We start from the raw sequence: 24,567 nt of genomic DNA, 5'->3' as shown, positions 1-24,567 counted from the left end.
CCAAATACCTAGACAAGCAGTGATTGCTTTTCAACGCCTATATGAAATGTAAAAAAAATTGAAAATGGGAAATAGAAACAGTAAATGCTGGAAGTGGACAGGTCTGTCAGAAACACAGGTCGCTGATGTTTCGGGCATGTGTCTATTGTATAAGACTTGGCAACTCCTGCACTGTTATGGTTTGGGCAGTGGGCACTGCAGCGAAACAGTCACAAACACAAAATATCACCGTCAACTTTTCTCTTTACAAATGCCGTCCTGCTGCGCATTTCCAGCACTTTTTTCCAGTTGCATACGGAATTATTTTCCAGACACTTTCTCACATTTGTCAGAAGATTTTGATGGTAAATGTAATGTGTATTTAACATTTTAGTTGCCTTGGGGACCTGTTCCAGCAGTGAATGTTTAAATGTCAATAAAGTACAACCGATCTAGTTTTGCTTACTTTTTGAATTTTGCAGGATCCTTTAGGCTTTCAAACACATGCATCTTCTCACACAAAACCATTTTCACTGGGAGGGGTCATGTTGATTGGAAAGAAGTTTATGTTAACCATATTCCAGAATGAAATGGAAATGGTCATGTTTTTTTTCACAAAATACTGCAGTCTTGCTCATTTAAAAGAAGTTCAATTCTTTTTGGTCTGAATATATTTTTTTAAATTAAGGGAAGCTTGGACAGAAAATAGGCGAGGGTATTTTCACAAAATTTAAAAACATGATTGCAGAATCACCACTGACTCAAACGGAAATTGCAGTTTTAAAAGATATTTAACACTTTATATTCAACATTTTGTTACACATTTCACAGATGTCAGAAGTGTATGGACCTGATAGACACCCTGAAGTAAGTTTATAAATAGGAACTTCATTTGACTCTTTTCCCCTCTACTGAATTACCCAGATATATCTGATGTCCACTGAAAGCCTGCAAACTGTAGATTCTTCTTTGGCCTCCTTGTCTCGTGAGACAATGGGTAAGCGCCTGGAGGTGGTCAGTGGTTTGTGAAGCAGCGCCTGGACTGGCCAATTCTAGAGTGATAGACTCTTCCACAAGTGTACAGTTGACTGGTCTAAGCCAGGTTTAGCAGTTGCAGCAGTGTAACTGGACTGCACTCCTGTACAAGAGGTAATGACAAATTAGGGTTGCTACTGCTGCTAGCTGGAATCCAGCGACTGGGAACGGAGTGTGATGCCCCCCACAGCCGAACGCCCCGCAAATAGTTGTCAGACTTGTTTATGAATGGTGGGAAGCCAGAAGAATGCAGGCAGGCAGGCAGTCATGGAACTGCATCACAGTGTAAGTTGTCATACCTCAAGGCAAGAGGAAAAACTTTTAAGTAAAAGGGTATAATTATACAGAAAATCCCAACTCCCTAAAAATGTTGCATACAAAATAGCTTACCATGGAAACAATTGAATTACTAGCTCTTTTAATGATGTTTTCCAAAAATGTCTAACCAAACCACCCAGAGTCTTTTTTTTTTTAAAACACAAGTACAGATTTTAAAGTACTTTTTTTTTCAAAATAAAGAGCACGCATTGTTTTTAGAGACAATCTACACAAGAAAAAAGTTACAAAAAATATTTGCAGAGGCCAAGCATACACAGGTTTGTTAATTATACACATATGGTTACAGGTGTACTTGCAAAAGTTCTTCTGGAAATATACACAAGGCTTTCTGTAAATGTACATCATGAATGTAGTGTTACATTTCTATATTCAAACCAAGAAAATTGACAGTATCATACATTCACTTACAAGTAGACAAAAAATGCAAAATACAGGTATCTTCTGTACAAAAAGGGTAGTCCACACTTTACAAGATGAACAGGAAGTTTCGTTTCCATGGTAACTAGGGATTCTGTTGCTATGCACAATTTGTTCTACTGTCACAACAAAAAAAACATTACAATATTTGTAAAAGTTCTATGTGAACAGAATATTAATTTTCCACAACATTTATAAAGGAGAAAGACTACTGTTCCATCGAGTGACAGGTTAAAAAGAAAGCAAGTGTTTTACATTCCCTAAGCTGTATAAAGATAGAACATTTTCCTTCAAAAATTTACTTCTGATTGAAATTTACATTGTACAATACTATATGCTAACGACAAAAGGAAAAAATGTGAATATACACTGAAATGCACATTTTGTCTTATTTTTGTTTTTCCAAAGGGTTAAAGTTGGTTCAAACTTTCCACATTTACATTATAGAGGTTTACAAATGTACAATTGTACAGTCAAATTATGCTCCACTACTAGGGTACATTTTAGATACAGATAGACATCAAATTGCCAAAAAAGGAAAAAAAACTACAAATATATATGCAAAGTCTACAACAATTATACACTACATATTTATAAGCAAGACCAAACGCTTGGTTGGATTTCATTTTTTTTTCTGTCTTCCTCATGCTGAACATTTGCAAACAATTCAGCCACCTTGGCGTGTTTGCTTTATCTAAAAAAATGGTTTTTTTGCTGCACACCTACCCGTTGAGGGAATAGGAGGCAAGCCGCACACCCTAGTGCACAAACTTTCTGGGAGGGTGCGCGTAAACAGAAATTCTGTTCCATAGTTGAATTCAACATGAAAGAGAACCAAACAGCACATCTGGAATTCGAAAGGTCGGAAGGCAGGGAAGCTGGGGGATGGGGCACTCATGCAAATCATAAAAACAAAGCAGGTATTCAGACTTAAAAACACCTACAGGGTTAAGGGAAATTATGAAAAAAGACACTCTAAGTGCCCATTTAATTTATTTTTTTTTACAAAATAACTTTCATTTTAAAGTTACTTGTTATATGTTTGAAAACCTGTGTATCTGGTTTAAATATAAATTTGCCAAATAATTGTCAAGAAAAGCTCATGTCCATAATGAAAAAGATAATTACAAGTAGATTTCAATTTCTTGCATATCTTACTGTCACAGCAGGAGTATATTAGAGCTGAATCTGCATGTAACAAGCCAGATTTCACCAAAAACACCCTGAACTTTTCTACTTTTTGTACATTTAAGGGGAGGTGACAAAAATATCACAATTTTGGTGTATCACATGTATTTTTTTTATCTTAAACCTTATGTACAACTATTTCTATACATCACTGAGACACAGTAGAAAAGCAGGGCAGTGATCATTTCTAAAAAAATTAACCAAAAAAAGTGTGAACATCTCCTGGAAAAAATAGGACTTTGGGAATTGCTAAGCATCATATATATATATACATACATAACAGGCTTAAAATAAAATTTATAAATGCTTTCACCGAAGAAATTAAATTGGTTTGCTTTTGCTAGCGTGTTATGGCAACCTAAAACCAAGGAGTTTTTTGTTAAGAGCCTGCAGGGGTGGAGGATTAGGCTGCTGGTTGTCATGTCAGTCAATCACGTTTTAGTCCCCCAGGAAAGGGAAGTTGGGAGAAGGAGTTATTTTGCTTTAAGAAATTCACATTTACAGCATTCCATTCGGTGGCCCACCGATTGGGCCCAGGTCCACTCCATTCTTCATGTAATATTTTTCAAGTTTGGCCAAGATGTGCTTTCCATAGGTGTACTTGCGAAGTGTTGCAATGTGAGGTCTGATCTGGAAAGAGATTTGCAACATCAAATTACTAACGCCACTGGGAGAAGAGGTTCTCTCTCAAGGTGCTGGTGCCATTGACTAGGTTACTTAAATCTTGTTGGCTATGAAACATCGAGTAGGGCACAATTCTTGTCAACCAAAATGAAGTCCATGACTTGTGGCCATGCTGCCATGTTGACAGCAATTTACATTCAATGTGTTAAGTCAATTGTCACAGTGTAGTCACAGGCTCCGACCCCCAGGGAGAGTGAGCTCCTAAACAGTCTCTCCCAGTTCAATCAACATCGTGTGTACAAAAAAGCTTATTCATCAATTGGTCATTGCTCATCGTAAATAAACAGTAAAGCACTCAATACAGTACCAACCTTCCAAGTTTACAACTTTGGCCTTCTTTAGGAAACAGAAAATACACAATTGAATATCTATTATAAATAGTTTGGCTGAAACGAAACATGGCAAAGGATTGAAAAACACACGCCTACATCTCAATATGCTGCAAGTATTGTAAACATTTCAGCTGCATTAAATTACAAAAATATCTCCTTCGCTGGTTCAGTTGGTTAAAACAATGAGTTGTTGCACCACAAAAGACCAGGAAGCCCTCACATTAGATCCTCAATCTGTGCTGATATAGCTAATCTCAACCAGGGTTGACAGTATGCGCAGTACAACTGGCCTCAGAAGGAAGGAAGGAGGGAGGGAGGGTTAAACTGCCATGGATCCCTTTCCTGGTTGCTAATCGAGAACTAGTGCAGCATCATCCTTTATTCACAAATGAAGAATGGGTCACTTGGACAAGGTAACAGAAGTTGACTGACAATACTATATCCAACAGCATAACTGCTAATCTCATCAAATATAGACCCATTCATGAACATCCAGTTATGCACATCAATAACAGCATCTGGTTCATACACAGGGACATTTTACAATAAAACTTCAGTGATTGAAAGCTCCCTGGCTGGCTCAGAAAACAGTTTCAGGAAACAGGAGCACGGGCACAGACATATTAGTCTTTGGGCCATACATCAGCAAGCATCAACGCTTTCAGCAAACACAGAATACTACTGTAGGAACAGATGCTTTAATAGTGACTCTCAGCCACCAGTGTTAGAAGGATTAAATAAACAGAAAATGTGTGCATGTGTTTTATCTCATCTATCTAGGAAAGTATGAAAATCCTACATATGGACACACTACCAGCCAGCTTTTTCCTATTATAAATTCCTATCTCCAGATTTATAATGAAAACTGTCTATGTAAAACTCATGCTGTACCAACACCCCATGTGGAGGTGCTGCAACGTCACCACTGGCAGAAAGGTACAACTACAGTGATAACAAGTTGCCATTATATAAGTGAACATAGAATTTACATTTATTTTTTCCTATCGTTATGAATATGAGTGGGGACTGCATTCTGTCCATCCTGATGCCTTGATCTCTTGCTTAACTTAAAGACTGCACATGGTCCGGACTCAGTGTGATGGACCTGAAGGCAAGGAAGTTCACTTAGTGACGAATGTACATTGCATACAGAAAGCTGAGAGAGAATCATTCGCACTCAATGCAGGTTTGGGGATCAGAATTATGCTGGGTTTTTCCAAACTGATCTTCACTTCCTCCTCCTGAAGCAGATTTACAAGCTGTGTGATATTCTAACACAGCTACCGTCCTTAGGAAGCGAGGGGTTTGCAGTCAGATCAGATGACTATTGCATTCACATTGTGTTAGGGACCTGCAATTCAGATTTGAAGCCACCAGGTGCAATGCTAAAGTTGATGAGTAACTGCATCCATCCAAAATGATATACTGTCAGCTTGGTTCAGTAGTAGCATTCTCAACTCTGTCAATAGGCCGCGGGATCAAGGCTTGCCCAAGTGACATACGCACATAAGATAGGCTGACATACCAACATAACACGGAGGAGCACTGTGTTGTCAGAGTTTCCATCCTTGGGACAAGATAGTAAACCGAGGCCCCACCTCACTGTTCACGATCTAAAAGATCCTTTGGCACGATTCAAAGAAGGGCAGAGAAGTTTTCCCGGTACTGGCCAAAATTTATCCCACAACCAACAACCCAAAACAGATTAACTGGGCATTTAACTCATTATTGTTTGTGGGACTTGGCTGCATGTAGCCTGTCTGCCACATTCCCCTATATAACAGTGATTACAGTGCAACAGCCCCGACAAACAAATTTCTCTGCAGCACCTGTGGAAGAGCCTGTCACTCCAGAATTGGCCTTTATAGCCACTCCAGGCGCTGCTTCACAAACCACTGACCACCTCCAGGCGCGTATCCATTGTCTCTCGAGATAAGGAGGCCCAAAAAAGAAACACTGCAACATCAATCAATGTAGTGCTTTGTGATATCTTGAAGATGTGAAAGGCATACAATAAAGGCAAATCCTTCCTTGCTTTGAAATTAAATCCATTGAACCCCTTAATATATTACATTAGAAGATTAAGAAATTGCCACCATTTTATTGTGGTCTTTCCATTTCTCCTCATTCAAAAAACAATCTCAAATTTATAATTGGAGTTTGATTACGCTGCACTATATGAATTAGTGTGACACACGAGCGCAGCTGAAGAAGCAAGATTGCCAGCAGGGATATCACTGCTCCTGTTTCACACTGCAGAATTCAGGACCTGCAGTTTTTGATAAAGATTACAACAGTGACCCATTAAAACCAAAAGCTACTGGGAATAACCGTCCCTCTAAACAGACAGGAAGATTCACCCCAAAGCTACACTGCATTCCTTTCTGACTGTATATTTAGTTGTTTAGAAGCAGCAGTGGAGGAATATCAGGTGAACATTTATTTATTTATTTAGAGATACAGCACTGAAACGGGCCCTTCGGCCCACCGAGTCTGTGCCGGCCAACAACCACCCATTTATACTAATCCTACATTAATCCCATATTCCCTACCACATCCCCACCATTCTCCTACCACCTACCTACACTAGGGGCAATTTTACAATGGCCAACTTACCTATCAACCTGCAAGTCTTTGGCTGTGGGAGGAAACCGGAGCACCCGGCAGAAACCCACGCTGTCACAGGGAGAACTTGCAAACTCTGCACAGGCAGTACCCAGAACTGAACCTGGGTTGCTGGAGCTGTGAGGCTGCGGTGCTAAGCACTGTGCCGCCCAATTTACTGGAGATTTTTCAGATTTTGGAAAATTGCTAACTTGTGTCTTGGAATTGCTCATATACTACACAAATTACTGCTTGTATATTTTATTTTTCACATTTTACATACACAGAAACAAAAAAATTCCATTACAGAGCACAGTTAGTAGGAGGAAGGGCTTTAGTTAGTTCTCCTCTTGAACCTCTAAGAATATAAAGACGTACAACTCCAACAATGCGAACACATGTATTAAACTGGAATTAAACCTACCTTGTGCATCACAATCTTGCGTTGGGCTGGCTCTGCCACATCAATCATCTTCTGTACCACATAGTTTGCATACTGATCCTTCATCATAGTGTATAAGGCACTGTGAGGACCATCATTAATACTGCACACTTCATCAATCAGCAGAGCTCGCTCAGCACGAGAGGCGTGGGTCACACATTTCTCAACAACATTGCTGAAAACAAAGAGGCATCCATGACATTGCTGTTTGACCAGTCCAGTTTCTCGTGTACTACGAAAAGGAGACCTAATCGAGTTGCTCAAAATTATGAGGCATTTTGACAGAACAGGTAGGGAGAAAATATTTCCTTTGGAAGGTGGATTGATAGCCAGTGGATTTAAAACAATTTGCAAAAGACCTTGATGGAAATGAGGTGAAATCATTATACACAGAGGCTTATGAGGATCTGGAACACACTACATGAAAGCATGGTGGAATCATATTCCATGGGAACATTCAAAATGCAACTGGCATGTAACCGAAAAGGACTGAATTGCTGGGTTATGGGGAAAATGCTGGGGTTGGGACTAAATTGGACAGCTCTTTCTCAGATCAGCTATAGGCATGACAGGCCAAATGGTCCCCTTCTGTCCTGTAAGATTCTATGAGCCTGACAGTCACTGGAGGCAGAGGGTAAAGTACTGTTCAAACCAAGAATCACCCTGCCAGTTAAAAGTTAAAAAATAAAAATTTCTCCCTGACACAGAAACTGCAAAACAACTAAAATAAATTTGCGGCTGTACTGGGTGGGAAACAGATCGCCCCCAACCAGTCTGCATTTTTTGGAATGACCTGCAAAGTTAAGACTGGATTTCCCAAAGTTTGTTAGCGGCTGACAGCCACATCTCTCAACAGAGTGGAGAATCTGTAACTTTACATGGGTTGAGGGAGAGAGAAGAGGAAGAGAGAATATACTTCACAATGAAAGTAATCTTGTCACCGTCAATAATTGACATCTCACCTTAAAAGTATACAGTGGCGCAACCCAAAGAAAGTATGGCAATGAAGCAACTACAGCTTTGAAACTTTAAATACCACTCTGCATCAAAACTGAAGTTGCTAGGGAGGGCAGTGGAAGCTAGTCAGATAACAGTTCGAGAACCATGGGCATATATAATGAGCCACATAGTTAATGGGGTATGGGAAAGACACTGAAGGGAAAATTGATAGCAAACCGTTGACAGATAAATATATTCTAGCTTTGGGTTTTAGTTTTACGCCTCAGTGCTTCAAAAAAATTCATTACAACCCTAAGTCAACTATTACATGAACAATGTTATATGAACAGGAAGTCCTGTTCAAATTGAGAACAGAAAAGGAGATGAGAAATTGAATCAGAATTTCAACTGATCAAAATTGAACTCACGGGTGTGGGTGACTCAGTTTGAATAGAAAAATAAGAACAAGTACTCTGGTTATCATTTTCAATGAAAAGCAGATGGATTGTCATCTCCAAAACGTTGATAAAAATGCTAAAAAACAGAATTGGATTTACTCAAGTCACTATAAACTAGTGGCCCTGATTACGTGCAACAGCAGTCCCAGATAGGTAAGACCACAGGAAAGTCAGTGACCCCAGTTCAAAGTTCAAGTAACCTCATATCAGGAGGAACAACCAAAATGTCAGAAGTTATACCTGGCAAACTTGTGCTGGCTCAAAGCCAAGACATTTCCTCTGATTTCGGAGACAATCTTGCTCTTATCCTCAGGGCGGCCATGTTCCAGGACATGCTGAATGACATAATTCCCATACTGATCCTGTGAGGACATGCAGTGAACAGGCTGAATTAACAATGGATCTGTAATTGTCATCACCCCGGTACTTTAATGCTTTTCTGGAGGGCAAATTAGATTGCCACAAACTAAAGCTTGCAAGATATTTTTAAAAATGTACTCGTCCTGGATTTGTTGCTTTCCAACTGTTCGTGAAGAAATTAAACTGGCATTATTCCACACTCATTACACAATCTGGCTTAAGAGACAAAATTAATCAGAGGCTTAGTGAAGATAAATGCTCAATTATTGCTATTTTCCAGTTACTGGCTGGACTTGGGAGAAAAGTCAGGCAAATGCTCTGAGCCTTTAGAAATAAACCACTAGGAAATGTGTAAGCTGATTTGCTTTTGGATTTTCCTCTACACATAAGTGACTGTTTAAAAAACCCTATGAATCTGGGGCATGTGGGGAATTCCCAGTCACAAACCAGTATTCTTTTCCCACCAACACCTCCACTTGCACACCCCCTACCTTCAATTCAAAATCTGATGCAGTCTCAAAGGAGAGACCAAGTGGAAGGCTGACCACTGCAGTGTGGACGAGGAAGGAAAATTAAAAGTTTGTCTTCTATTGCTAGATACCATTATCAAAGTCTTGGGTATATTCTCCACCCCAAATCTTTAGGAATGGGTATGGTGCAAGTACAAAGGAGGAAAGAACTTCCAAAAAAGTTAGAGGACAATAGTTGCAACTTATGGACAAGTAAAGGTGCATACAGGTGGTTTCCTGATCATGTACAAAAAAAAAGCTACACCTAATGAAAATCCCACCTCAATTCTGAAAGCCTGACTAAATATATCTATCCTATGGAGAAAAATTTCTGTTCAAGTGCAGTATGTTTGCAGCACTAGACCAGTAAACACTGGTGGTTGTTGTTGTGATCATGCATAAAAACAACACAAAGAGGGGAAAACCATTCATCAATGTCGCTGGGGGGAGAAACAAAAATGAGAGGAAATCAACGCTCCCAATGCACTGATTGTGAAAGGGATCAGAGTCCAATTTCTCATGCACACAGGATAGCTGTGATATTTTTGCTGACACAAGTTAAGCATGTTTAGGTCACTTTAAAAAGTTACGATGTAGCAGATATGAATGCTTTGATGGAAATGGCATTCCATGGACAGAGCAAGAGAGGAAGAAGACGGTTGTAGGAGAATTACATCATTTCCCTTGCTGTTCTGTGAAGGAGCAGGGGAGGAAGAAAAATTTACAATTATAAAGCAGCCATGCAACTTTATGGTAACTTAAATATTACTGTGTGAGAGGAGACAAAGAGTGAGATGGAGATATGTTTGGTATGAGAATATGCTGAATTCACCTTTGATGCCCAGATTTTCCTCCTCCTTACTTAAGTTATTTATACCCATCCCCAAAGTTCCATAACCTGAAATGTTAACTCAGTTTCTCTCTCCACAGATGCTGCCTAACCTGCAGAGTATTCGGAGCATTTTCTGTTTTTATTTCAGATGTCCGATTTCCAGAATTCACGGTATTAGGCTTTTAAAAAGAATTGCGTATCTTTTATCAGCAGGAACAACCAAAATATCCTCACAGTGCCAAAAGAAGTCAACAATCCTCAAACATTTACTTCTAATAGCAGATATGATTGGTTGCTGGATCCCATGCCATCGGTATGTCACTTGTCTTTAAAAGAACAGCTCAATGTTCAATGCTGAGAAGCTCCAGTTATCACAAGCGTTTACTGTAGCACCGCTGCTTGGCCTGCGACACTACAAATCAGCGTATCACAGGTTCAAATACAGTGCATGAATAGAGTTCCTAGTAACACTGAGAGAGAGGAGAGGGAGTAAGAGGTGCTTGCTATGACAATATGCTGAATACACCTTAGACACCCAGATTTTTCTTCCATTAAGTTATTTATCCACATCTCCAAATAGTTCAACACTAAATATACTTACAAAAAAATGAACAGTGACAGAAATTTCCTTAAAAAAAGTCAATGTTGTATAAAATCACAGATGTACATTCAAAAATGAGTCTACTCTTTACTTAAAGCCACGTGATTAAACCATTTTGCATTAAATTCCCATTTTGCTGCCTTCTACAGAATCAGTTGGTAGCACACTCTCAGAAACTTGTGGGTACAAGCCCCACTCCAGAAACCTGAGCAAATACTCTAGGATGACACTTCACTGAAGCATCAAGGGAGTGCTGCATTGTCAGTGTTGCCATCCATCAAACAAGACATTAAACCAAGGCCCCGGCTGCGCTCTCAGGTGGATGTAAAAGATTACATGGTGCTATTGAAGAGAAGTAGGGAGTTTTTCCAGTATCCTTGCCAATATTTATTCCTCAACCAACATCACTGACCATTATTTCACTGCTGCTTAGCAAGTAGTCTGATGTGCACGACTGTTTTAACACAAGTCAGGATTTAGAGCCACTGTCCAACAGGGCTGTTTCACTTCCAAAGTGGATAAGATGTCACTATGTCTGGGATACAAATTAGGAAACACAAAAGTCAAGCCATTGTTTACAGGACTGTCACTGCCCTCATCTCTTCCGGAGATCTTCCCTCCACGGCTTCCAACCTCATCATCCCCCAAGCCCGAACAGCCCACTTCTACTTCCCTCCCAAAATCCACAAACAGGATTGCCCTGGTAGATATGTCATTTCAGCCTGTTCCTGTCCCACTGAACTGATTTCTTCTGATCTTGACTCTATTTTTTCTCCCCTTGTCTCTCCCACCTACATCCGTGACTCTTCTGATGTGCTCTGTCACATGCAAGTTTCTAATTTTCTGGCCCATACCATCTCCTTTTCACCATGAACGTCCAATCTCTCTACACCTCCATCCCAAACCAGGACTGTCTGAGGGCTTTCCTCTTCTTCATTGAACAGAGGTCCAACAGATTTCCATCCACCACCATCCTCCGCCTGGCTGAAGTTACTCTCACATTGAACGACTTCTCCTTTAACTCACTTCCTCCAAATAAAAGGCTTTGCTATGGGTACCCACACGGGTCTTAGCTATGCCTGACTTTTTGTGGGAAATGTGGAACATTTCTTCTCAAGAGTCCTACTTGGGCCCCTTCCCTCAACTTCTTTTTCTGGTACACTGATGACTGTATCCGTGCTGTTTCCTGCTCACACCCTGAACTGGAAAACTTCCATCAACTTTGCTTCCAATTTCCAGCCTTCTCTCACCGTCACACGGTTCAACTCTGACTCTTCCTTCCCCTTCCTTGACTTCTCTGACTCCGTTTCTAGTGATAGGCTATCAACAAATATTCATTATATGTACACTTCTTTCAATCTAGAATAATGTATCCGCTGCTCACAATGTGGTCTGGGGAGTCCAAACGCAGATTGGGTGACTGCTTTGTGGAACACCTACGTCCAAACTGCAAGCATGACCCAGAGCTCCCAGTGGCCTACTATTTTAATTCTCCACCTTGCTCTCACGCTGACCTCTGTCCACTGCCTACTCCAGTAGTCCAATGACGCTCAATGCAAGCTTGAGGAGTAGTATCTCATCTTTCAAGTAGGCACTTTACAGCCTTGTAGACTAAACATCGAGTTCAACGTGTAATCTGCGCCCCCATTTTGATTCCTTTTCTTTGCATGTTTCAGCCTTAATCTTGATTCTTTTTGCCTCTTGTTTTTGCTTTCTGATGGCAGTCGTTCATCACTCTGCCACGGACACCTCCTCTAGTCACATCTTTTGTTTCTTTACTTGTCCCATTACCACTCCCTTTAGCCCTGCACCACCATCTCTTTAGTCATTTAACATCTCCCGTCTTCTGCCCTATCCCAGAGCTTCCATTTTTCCACCTTCCCCCATTTGACCTACTTAAAACCTACATTTCTAACTTTTACCAGTTCTGATGAAGGGTCATCGACTTGAAACGTTAACTCTGTTTCTCCCTCCACAGATGTTGCCAGACCTAGTATTTCCAGCATTTTCTTTATTTACTAACACAACAGTCAGTGTTCAGTTTGGCTTCTTAAGCCATACTGCCCTCCCACAACGCAGTGCATACAATGATAGCAACATGCCTTAATCTTAGTGTGAATGAGGGCACATACCTGAACTAACTGCTCTGTATGCTGATGAAGCTCCTCCAGAATAGGCAGGGTCTGCTCAGGCATGCAATGCTCCAAGATCCGCTGGATAACACGGCAGCCATATGGATGAGTCGATAGAGCAAACACCTATTGGACGAAATCAAACAACTCAACAAGTTTTAATGGGGGAAAATATTTTAAAGCAGCATGCACAAAGTAAACTGATCAAAAATCTTAATCTTGTGTGTTGTAAGATGACAACCTATCCAGAAAGACCACAGAGTTCAATCACAGTATCTAACTGCTTAATTACTTCCAATGGGTTGCCTCAACTACCCACCCAAGTCTACTCCATGGGCTGATCACTCTCTCTGAAGAATGCTCAAACACCAGTTTTCCTAGATTGCACCTTTTGTGCTTCGGCTCCACTTTTTCCCACTATTTACTGTTTTATATACCCAAGATCATCTCTCAGTCACCCCTTTTCAAGAATAAAATGCCCAACTCCTCCAGGCTTTGCTGATAACTACTTCCTCTGGGACAAGGGATCGGTTTGAAGCTCTTCGCTGAATCATCTACACGGCACAGTGGCGCAGTGGTTAGCACCGCCGTCTCACAGCTCCAGCGACCCGGGTTCAATTCTGGGTACTGCCTGTGTGGAGTTTGCAAGTTCTCCCTGTGTCTGCGTGGGTTTCCTCCGGGTGCTCCGGTTTCCTCCCACATGCCAAAGACTTGCAGGTTGATAGGTAAATTGGCCATTATAAATTGCCCCTAGTATAGGTAGGTGGTAGGGAAATATAGGGACAGGTGGGGATGTGGTAGGAATATGGGATTAGTGTTGGATTAGTATAAATGGGTGGTTGATGGTCTGCACAGACTCGGTGGGCCGAAGGGCCTGTTTCAGTGCTGTATCTCTAAATCATAAATCTAAATCATAAAATCAAGCTTGCAGCCTCACCTTTCTTAAAAGACCACATTCAGATCATGCACCCCGCTAATACTCCAATCATTGATTTTACTAATTAATATGTAGTTCAATAATGTCTTGCACTAGTCACCATCTTGCAACTTAAGATACAAAGCCATGGTTTTGAATATCCTACCAGCACCCCTCATTTGAGTTCCTAATGACTAACATTCACCATCATTCCTTTCCTCCAAAAAGGGATGTATAACAATGCTCACTGTACACTGCGACACAAAAACCTCATTAACAGAGCATAATGATAATATTCAATCTCATGAAGTTCATTTACAAATACCATCATTACACTGGATTTATACAAGAAGTCTCTGTTTTCTGACCACATTATTAAATCAGTGGAACAGTACTCATGAATGGCTGGCAAAAAGTACAGCTATTCTGAGGGTGCATCTGAAGGATAATTTGAATTTGCATCTAATTGTTTGCTAGTGCGTTGTATTATACATTGTAACATTGAACATGAAACCTTCCTATGCATGCAACTCCTGGTTAGAAAATGGAAGTGGAGCTCTACCAATGTTATGCTTGGTGAAACCAGTCTGTAACAGAGGCAGCCTAGATGGTTTGATTGCTGACCCATGTTGAATGAGCTGGTCTTTGCTGCAGTGGAAATAAAGGTATTACAACCAGCCTCATCACCCAAGGGTTCCCACACCTGATTGCCAGTGTTGGGCGAGGACAATATCAGGCTCACTTGTGATGCCTTCCGAAGTTGAAAAGCACAACAACACTATCTAATTAGGTCCACACACAAACAATGCCACTCAGCAGCACAGTCCAGCAGGAATGAATGTAAGGGAGGAGCAAAATAAGCCACAAAATCCAAAACATGATCAGTCTCTCATCATATCATACCTGTCCTTGGAAAGCATCAATGATGAACTGCAGAGACTGTGGCTGTACACATTCAATACACTTCTGTACCACATGATTTCCATTCTGATCTTTGACACATTTCAGGACATGCCCATCAAGTTCCTTCACCATTTCATTCTGTATACCATAGGGGAGATGCAGAAATAACATTGATAAAGGTTATATGCTTTAAGTCAGAAACATTCTCTGTTGGATTAGGTCAATGACCCAACTCATCAATCAGACATAGAAATTATATATATAGATACTGTAACATTCCATCCCTTAATGGAAGTGTGCCTTTGATACTCAGTCATTTAAACTGATGAAATCAGCCCCCATGTATCAATAGATGAAGCACAGGGAGGGTTGTGAAATGTGCACTGTGCAGCTGAATGAAAATTTAAGAATAAATATACCAAAGCCAATATTTCCAAATGTCTAATACAAAATTCAGCTCTCCCCGGCAAAGCTCCCCAGAGTCAAGGGAAACAATCTTTTAAGAAAATGAGGGCAAATTATATGCTTTAACACATAATATATTATTCTGGGTAATAAAGCACATGCTGAGTAGAAATAAAAATGAATGCTGGTTAAATTAACTGCCAAATGGATGAAAATGTGGCTCAGCTATTAGCACGTTCGCTTCTGAATCAAAAAGGTTGGGAGTTCAAGCCCCACTCCAGGACATGGGCACAAAAATCTAGGCTAATACACCAGTACAGTACTGAGTAAGTGCTGCACTGTCCTAAGTGCAGTCTTTCAGATGAGACATTAAACCAAGGACCCGTCTACCCTCTCAGCTGAACGTAAAAGATCCCATGGTATTATTTTGAAGAAGAGCAGGCAAGTCATCCCTGATGTTCTCGCCAACATTTATCTCTCAATCAACATAACAAAAACAGCTCATCTGATCATTGCTGTTTGTGGGAGCTTGCTGTGTGCAGACTGGCTGCCGCATTTCCTACATTACAACAGTAACTACACTTCAAAAGTAAAGGATGTAAAGCGCTTTGGGATGACTGGTAGTCATGAAAGACACGATACAAATGCAAGTCTTTTCTTTTTAGAAACATTAAATTAATGGAAAAATTACAATATAGAAAAAGGCATGTTATAATCATAAATCTTTAACAATAAGTTGGATAGTCTTTAAAAGTAAACAAATGCAAAGCAGATATAAGTTGCACTTTGAAAGACATTTGCTGCTAAATTAATTATTAGTTGCATTGGAAGAGTTGGGTTACTAAGGCATGTGGAAGTGGTAATGGAATAGTAGCTGTATACAAAGAAGAATCATCAGAGCTTTCAGGAGACAATAAAGGAAGTGAGAAAAACTAAACACGGAAGAGGTAATCAACAAGAGCTCTTGCCAGTCCATATAATGAAAATAGAGGCAGTGTTCAGTACCACTTGTGACTCCACAGATACCGAAGCAGTCCATGCCTGCATGCAGCAAGATCTGGACAACATTCAGGATTGGGCTGATAAGAGGCAAGTAACAAGTAACATTCGTGTCACAGAAGGGCCATCTTCAACAAGAGAGAATCTAACCATCTCTCTTGATCTACAATGGCATTACCATCGCTGAATCCCCCACCATCAACATCCTGAGAGTTACCACTGACCAGAAACTTAACTGGACTAGCACATAAATACTGTGGCTACAACAGCAGGTCAAGAGGTTGGGAATTCTGCAGCAAATAACTCAACTCAACTCCCCAAAACCTATCCACCATCTACTAGGCACAAGTCAGGAGTGTGACGGAATACTCTCCACTTGCCTGGATGAGTACAACTCCAACAACACTCAAAAAGCTCAACATCTTCCAGGACAAACCAGCCCACTTGATCGGCACCCCATCCACCACCGGCACTACAGTGGTAGCAATGTGTACCATTTATAAGATGCACTGCCGCAACTCGGCAAGCACCTTCCAAACCTACTAACTTTACTATCTAGAAGAACAAAGGCAGCAGATGCATGGGAACACCACCAACTGCTAGTTCCCCGCCTAGTCACACATCATCCTGACTTGGAACTATATCGCTGTTCCTTCACTGTTGCTGGGTCATAATCCTGGATCTCTTTTCCTAACAGTACTGTGGGTGTACCTACACAACATTGTCTGCAACGGCTCAAGGCAGTGGCTCAACACCACCTTAGAGGGCAATTAGGGTGACGCTCACATCACATGAAATACAAGAAAAAGGGAGACTCGGCACTGTAAAGTATATAGATAATGCACTTGATATCCCAAAGCAACATAGGATAACAAGGACAAACTGACTGAACCAAGAGCCATCTGAAATATGGAACTGCTACACTGGCAGCTGTGCCTTCAGCATTAGGCCCCATGCTTTAAAATTCACTCCCTAAACCTCTCTGCCCCTCTTTCATCCTTTTAGACACTTCTTAAAACCTATGTCTTTGACCAAACTTTTGGCCACTTGTCCTAATTTCTCATGTGGCTCGGTGTCAAATCTTGCTGTGAAGCGCCATGGGGTTCCTCACTGCAGAAAAAGGTGCTATATCAATGGAAGTGGTTGCTGTATTGGAAGAAACTGAGTTATTGCATTCAGCATGGGAAATAGATCAGATAACCAGAAATCACAAAGAACGGAAGTTAAAATTCTAGGCAAATGGGAGATAGTCTTAGAGAATGTATGAGATTCTCATGTTGAGCAAGATTATAAATAACTGTTCAGAAATAATAACAGTTCAAATACCTATATTCACTCCACAGTTAATACTGATCTCATTTATAATTTTTTAAAAAAGCATACTGCTGTTTCATATGCTTATTGGATAAGGGATAGACACAACTAGAATAGCTAGTGAGGCAGTAACTTCTGAGAAATGGCTGCTCAGAAGTTAGGAAAGGCAAGTCTAGCGACTGTGTTCTGACTCAAGGGAGCTTGACAATGAGAATAAAGAATGCTGTGGGTAGAAGATCAAGGTGAATTGGGATAACATGGCAGATGCCAAATGAACAGAGCAATACATAGGAGAAATACTAAGATTCTTCTGTGACTAAATATCACTGTAATGTTTGATAAGCAGCTGAATCCTAAGAGTTCAAACACCTAAATCTGGCTTTATCAGCAACCAGATCCAAAGCAAGTATACTTTAATTCTTTTCGATAAAAATGTTAGAATACATTTGTGCTATTTTGGAATTTTACTTGCCATTACCATTTTCTTCACTTGTCTGAAGACAGCGACATTTGCTGGAGAATGGCTCCATGGACACTGAAGTCCTTCAGTGCCTAACCCAAGTGGCTATTACGCACGTGAGAGCAGACAGACAGCGAATGTTAGAAAGCTATTTAACTGTGCAACACATCACAACCAATGTCCACACATGCTCCCTTTCTAGCAGGGGTCAACATAAGTATTAGCAGCAAGAATATGGGATCCAGGGCTTTATAAAGAGAGGGATAAGAGTACAAAAGCTGAAGTTATGCTAAACATATAAAAAACAGCGTTAACTGGAGTATTGTGTCCAATTCTGGGCACCACACTTTAGGAAGGATGTGAAGGATATAGAAAGGGTACAAAAGAGATTTACCAGCATGCTTCCAGGGACTACAGGTACATGGACAGGCTGGAGAAGTTGGGCTTGTTGCTCTAGAGCAGAGAAGGCTAAGAGGTGTTTAAAATCATAGAGGGTTTAGATAGAGCAAATAAAGAGCACCTATTGCCAATGGCTGAATGGTCGATAAGCAGAGGGCATAGATTTAAGGAGACGGGCAAAAGAATCAGAAAAAGGAAAACTTTTTTTTAAACACAATGAGTGGTTAGAATTTGGAATGCACTGTTTTATAAGGTAGTGGATACAGATTCAATAGTAGCCTTATCCCCATATATTTGTTTTCAGCATACACCCTAGGGGAAAATCTCCTGTAACATGCCCAAAATAAATACTTGGACCAAACATTCAAGTTACAAATTCAGTCTTACAATGATCTGCTGGTCTGGGGGAATAGATTCAAGAGCCTTCTGTATCACACGACAGCCGTACATCTGCAGCGCCAAAGAGAGAACATGTCCACGGATACGTTGTGCTAATGCCAGCTTCTGATCCAAGCTTCCAAACTAGAGGACAGGGAGCGCACAAGTTTTATGAGAACAAATTTAGACATATAATATTTTTACATAAAACTACACAGGATTTACAGCATTAATATGCTATTCTTATACTCCATACAAGCCTCCTTATTTCATCTAACCCAGGGCTGTCCAACATATGGCGCGCGGGCCAGGATCCGGCCCGGCCTGTGTGTGTACTTCAGATAAAATAAATTTCCCATTGCCGCCTTCTTTCAGACAGGATTTTTTTTTTTTTTAAATCGCACGCGTCAGTTTCACAGCTGACAGGTGCTGCATGAGAGAGGTAACTGCAGTTTCCCAACTTCAGACAGATACGGGAATTTCCGACATTATTTAAAAGGCCTCCGGTAAGCCCGGAATCTGTCCGAAGTTCAGAAGCCGCTGTTCCCAATGTCAGCACTTATCTGCTGTGAAGCTCAGCGGAATTTTAAAAAAACCGACCAACTGCAAAACTGCTGTGCTGAGCACTCCCTGCAACAGTCAGAGGGGAGAAGGGAGGGAGGCGGGGAAGAGACAAAGGCGGAGGGGGGGGAGTGGAAGAGACAGAGGCTGGGGGGGGGGAAGATTAAATAGATTCCCAACGAGACTCTTCACTGGAATCTTTAGCATGTTCGTCTGATGCTTCAACAGAAGAGGCAGCCCAATGCACCAACAAAAATTTTCTAAAATGTTTTTCATTTATTCTTCTAATTTTAGGTCTCTCAATGCTGAGGAGTGAGTAAAGTTTTCATCAAATCGCTAGCATCAGCAAGGCAGACTGAAACTCAAGCCATAATCCCTCCTTGCCTTGTCTCCATCCCAGGCAGCCTGCCTGGTTTTGAGAAAAACCTTATAATGAGTTGAGTGTAAAGAAATCAAATTTGTTACTTACCTCGAAGAATTTCTGAATTACGTAGTTCCCAAAAACATCCACCATCAGCTGATAGGCTGCCTGTAGGATTTCATTGAAAACCAGCTGTCTTTCAGCAGGAGTAGCTCGTTCCAATTTAAGTTGAATAAACCTGCGGACAACAAAATATTTTAAGGATTTGTACAATGGCGGTGGTAAAAATGCACTTTACTTTTCAAAGTACTATTTCAAGTAAGTGGCATAAAAGACCTTGTAGTATATACAAGCTGAATGTTGCCTTATTTGTACTGAACTGTTTCTGAAAGTGGCATTCACTTGAAGCATGAAAATCAAGCCACTCCTCCACTAGCAGCCAGATGTAGCTCATCCCTGTAAATCTCTTCACACAGCACATTGTCCAGTCTCAGCTCTGCCAATTTTTGGCAGTCCAAAGGAGAAAGTGAAGACTCTCCACAAAAAGGTATTTTAGATTGGTCCCGAATACCTCCCCAAAGCGAACATCTAAAAGCATGTAGGCCCAGCTGAACCCATCCTCTTCCCAGAAATGCACATGTCAAGAGGGTAACAGATCAAATTCTGCAGTTTAAGTGTGTGGCTGCATTAACTTGCTTCACGGAGAGGGAGATCTCCTACCTATCTGTGGGATTTTTGTTAATGTATGCAGTCTTTCAGTCTTACACCAAGAGTTTTAACAGCACCCGCCCACCCCACCCCACCCGTACCCTATTTTGCTTCTCATGAAGTGTGGACTTAACCTCATCACTCTGTAGGGAGTGCTGCATGAGCTGCGAAATGCTGAACAGCAATTGCTTTGTTACATGACCACATGCTTTTCCACAGATGAATCACAATGCCTTGGCAAAATTTTATTTTGCCAAGGCTTTGGGGCAGCATCAAACACTACCCTGTTTGCTGATTGTGCTGCGCTAACACGACAAAACTTTTGCACCTTTCTTTCGAAACAGTACTTGCGTTTATTCCAACATGCACAGTACATCACTGACCCTTAAACTTTGCAATGATGAACAGTCCTTTTTCAGGTTCAAAACTGCCAAATGGGAGTTTAGTTTTCCTTATTGTGCTGTTTAGATTTAGAGATACAGCACTGAAACAGGCCCTTCGGCCCACCGAGTCTGTGCCAACCATCAACCACCCATTTATACTAATCCTACACTACTCCCATATTCCTACCACATCCCCACCTGTCCCTATATTTCCCTACCACCTACCTATACTAGGGGCAATTTATAATGGCCAATTTACCTATCAACCTGCAAGTCTTTGGCATGTGGGAGGAAACCGGAGCACCCGGAGGAAACCCACGCAGACACAGGGAGAACTTGCAAACTCCGCACAGGCAGTACCCAGAATTGAACCCGGGTTGCTGGAGCTGTGAGGCTCTCACTGAACAATTAGATTTACATGTATCCATCAGGTTAAGTGGTTACACAGTATAAACAGTTATAGAAGTTTAATCTGCTACTTGAAAAGAAAACTTCTCAAAAGATAATAAAAGCCACAGCCTGATCATGTTAAAACAAATGACTTAAAAGTTTAATCACAAGGGCCAAAGTTTATTAACACAGAAGAGCTTCCCAAATAAAGCAAAACATCCAAACACTGTTCGCTCTCGCCTTGCCTCTCCCCAAATTATCTGTTTTGAGGTGGGTACATTTGTTTTCGCAAATTTTCTCCCTTCCTCCCCTTAAGGTGCTAACCCTATCCAGGGTACAAGTGAATGGGCACCAGTACTCCTCAGGTACCTCACATATGCAAGCATTCCTTATGCTTGAACCCATTGAGCATTAACAGCCTATTAGGACATTTTGGGTAGTGAGTGATGCCAGATCAGACTCCAAACCTACCCTCAGCCAACATCTACACACAAACACAAAATGCTGTATAATCATCAAGAGTGGAAACCTTAGCCGATTTTGCTTTACTCTATTCCTGTATATTGAGACCAACTGTAGTGCCTAAGCTGTTGCCTCTCCTAAGATCATGAGAATAGGAATCAAAATTGATCTGTGTGGTCAAGTTCAACATGGCCAACATCTTAACTGTCACCAGGGAGTCAATAATTAATCCTAATGTGTCACTTCTGCACCGACAGACCAGATGGATCAATAGTCTTTCCCTGCTTAAAGTACTTTGCTACCTCTGTAAAATGTCCACCAATTCAAATGACAATTCATTTACCGCACCTAGAGCCGTGTTGATCCTGAGAGAATTCCATGATGTGGCCAGCTATTTCACGCAGCTGAAGGTTTGGATAGCGGTTGTTACGGAAGTCTTCCAGTAATCTGCTGCGCCCCGAAGGCATCACATCTGACATGCTATACCGCAGACGGGACGGTGGAAACAACTGACTGCTAGAGCTAAACAGACTGGAGGCACTGTTGACACTGCGATACTTGGCTTCAGCACCTGGGGCAGCCGAGATAAATCTTCCACTTCCATTGGTCAGTCCGCCTGTCATTGTAAACACATCAAAAAGGTTGGAATTACTTGAACCACCCAATAAGGACATTACAACTATATATTTTTAATATCAGTTCAAAAAATCAAGAGAAGGAGCTTGCAAATTCCTTCTAGCAGCTTGCTTTTTTTTATATACAAAGGATAGCTTTCCGTGTAAAGGTGCATCAGTTGACGTCAGTAAGCTAATTTACAGAGAAAGCGTCGTTGGATATGTATGGTACACACTTATTTTGGGTACGATATAAGCTGCAGTTACCCCTTATACCAATCAAGTGGATTAACTGTGATTTGACGCCATCAGGCTTTTAAAACTTATGCGACACAACCAACAATAAAAGCAAAATTGCATATTCTTGCAAACTAACTGCTGTGACTAACTGAAACATACACAAATACTTTATGGCTCAGTCCATAATGAGTACCAAAATCAGACACTGCTCTTTTATGAGACTAACAGCTCTCAGAGAGGGCAAGTGTGTTTTTACCAACAGTGGACTGCAAATACCTCAAACAGTTAAAATTTTCCAACCACTATTCACATTAATAGTTCCAACTTAATATTCAAGAAAAAATTTCTCAGTAGTACTTTTGCTTTTTGTCAAGAGATCCAAATTATGCCCAACAATTTAGAAAACCATAGTAATCTGCTGATAAAGCCACATTTTGTGGCCTTCTAATATTTCAGACATTGGCTTTTTTGTTTGAAGATAGTTCTGATTCCTGGCATAACTAGAAATTTGTGACAAAGAAAATCTCTGTAATAAAAGAGCTACCCACCCCTCTTACCCAGGTTAAGGCTCGATGATGATCCGTGTGATGATAACGATGGTGGTGGTGTTAGCGAGTGGCTGGGCCCCTGGTTTGGAAGAGGCATCCCTACTGGGCCAGGGGAGGATGAGAATCCCAACCCATTATAAAAGTTGTGGCCAATGGGAGCAAGGCTGCTGGTCGTTCGCTTGTACAGATCAGAGCTACCAGTAAGGGAGTCTCTCCGTGAGCCACTGCTGGTGTTAGAGCTGCCAACTTCAAAAGAAAATTGGAAAAAAAAGTTTACTTTGATCGCCAACAATAATGTGTGCAAAGAAAAAATGCAGACCTGTCCAAGGCATTGGAATAAGAATCAACTCACTTTCACTTGAAAATTTAATGCATTTTGATGTACTTCAATTCTTTAATAAAAAGCTTCATGTGTTTAACATGGGTGCATAAACTGCTTTTTAAAATCATAATTCCTCATGTGGACAGCTCTGCATATGAAATTAAATGCTATTTTCAACACCACAGTCTCTGTAGATCAGAAGGACACTTCACTGTCTAACAATTATGGTCCAAGGACACCCTCAAGTAAGAAACGGCCCTTTTTTTTAAAAAAACGAATATAACACATTCTCTGTAATTATTCTAAGCTTGCTGCAAGGCCAGAGCTGTATCTACTTAAAATGACAGAAAGCACCCAGCAGCATAGTTTACAGATATTATCTTTCCAAACTCATGTTGTGCCCAGCATGGGCAGTTTGAGCAAACATTAGGGCAGAAATACTGGTGCTTGCACATGTGAATTAGTTACCACACAAGGTATGCATTGGGATAATATTAAAGAGTGTTAGCTGAGATGTGATTTTTTTTTGACAGTGTATTTATATCATTATGCTAAACCTCCCTCGTGCCAAGACAGAAATATGACATTGCAACCTGCTAGGCATGTGTCATTACCCTTTATTTCAAGTGAATGCTACAAAACCAGAAATCAGATTATCGTGTGGTATTTTAGTTTTTGGAGATGGTTTTAGCTCAAGAAAATTAAGCTTCTGGCTCCCAAGTACATTTGGAGTGCACCGCTAGTCTTTGCACAATGTCTTGTCAGGTTAGCTAACAAATTTGGGAAGACACATGCTTGGCAGGGAATCACACTATTTCAGTTCAACACAGCTCATACAATACTTCGTCATTAAAGTTGTGCAGTGAATATTGCATTCCTACAATTATAAATGTACCTGCCGATCCAAATCCTCCAAGTGCAGATCCAAGTGTAGCCCCAAGTGAACTAGTGCTTCCAAAGCCCAGGGAAGTGCTGCCAGGCTGGCCAGACCCCTGAGAGAACAGTGAGTTGCTTTGTGAAGTGCTAGACAGGGAATTGTTACCATAGAATGAGTTAGAGGCCAAACTGTTGGTGGGCTGCTGCTGTGGTTGTTGCTGTGGCTGCTGGCTGCCCATTGGACGAAAGGAGCCATTTGCCGTCCCTGCTAGGCCACTAGCTGTACCGTTTGCTGAGGCTGCTGCTGCGGCAACTGTTGGAACAGAAATGAAGATCCACTGAGGTGCTAGCTGTTTAGTGTACAGACAATGGAATATGAATGCAACAGGAATCGAAAGATCGCCAACTTGGTCAGATTATCTACATCTTTGAATAGCACTGGGATGAAGTTGGAGATATGAAGGCCTCATTCTACTG

General features: G+C 41.0%; 1 protein-coding gene and 1 non-coding gene across 8 annotated transcripts in view; both read right to left on the bottom strand.

Annotated features, from left to right (window-relative positions):
- Window positions 1-757: 757 nt before the first annotated feature.
- pum1 (pumilio RNA-binding family member 1) overlaps window positions 758-24,567 on the bottom strand; it is a 170,673-nt gene continuing 146,863 nt past the window's right edge. For 5 of the 7 annotated variants that reach the window (XM_068011556.1, XM_068011558.1, XM_068011557.1 and 2 more), the window contains 10 exons: window positions 24,110-24,403; window positions 22,893-23,138; window positions 21,839-22,106; window positions 19,656-19,785; window positions 18,635-18,769; window positions 14,671-14,808; window positions 12,852-12,977; window positions 8,658-8,779; window positions 7,003-7,195; window positions 758-3,588 (listed from right to left, as the gene is read on the bottom strand). In XM_068011556.1, the coding sequence (XP_067867657.1) occupies window positions 3,457-3,588; window positions 7,003-7,195; window positions 8,658-8,779; window positions 12,852-12,977; window positions 14,671-14,808; window positions 18,635-18,769; window positions 19,656-19,785; window positions 21,839-22,106; window positions 22,893-23,138; window positions 24,110-24,403 (1,784 nt within the window). In that variant the 3' untranslated portion in view covers window positions 758-3,456. The remainder of the gene's footprint in view (window positions 3,589-7,002; window positions 7,196-8,657; window positions 8,780-12,851; window positions 12,978-14,670; window positions 14,809-18,634; window positions 18,770-19,655; window positions 19,786-21,838; window positions 22,107-22,892; window positions 23,139-24,109; window positions 24,404-24,567) is intronic. The other 2 variants (XM_068011560.1, XM_068011561.1) reach the window with 1 other exon arrangement.
- LOC137347368 (small nucleolar RNA SNORA50) lies at window positions 10,432-10,568 on the bottom strand. Its single transcript, XR_010968949.1, has one exon. It is a non-coding gene; the product is annotated as a small nucleolar RNA SNORA50 (small nucleolar RNA).

The sequence above is a fragment of the Heterodontus francisci genome, chromosome 31 (genome assembly GCF_036365525.1).
Source record: "Heterodontus francisci isolate sHetFra1 chromosome 31, sHetFra1.hap1, whole genome shotgun sequence".
NCBI lineage: Eukaryota > Metazoa > Chordata > Chondrichthyes > Heterodontiformes > Heterodontidae > Heterodontus > Heterodontus francisci.
This window is presented reverse-complemented; position numbering and strand designations above follow the sequence as displayed.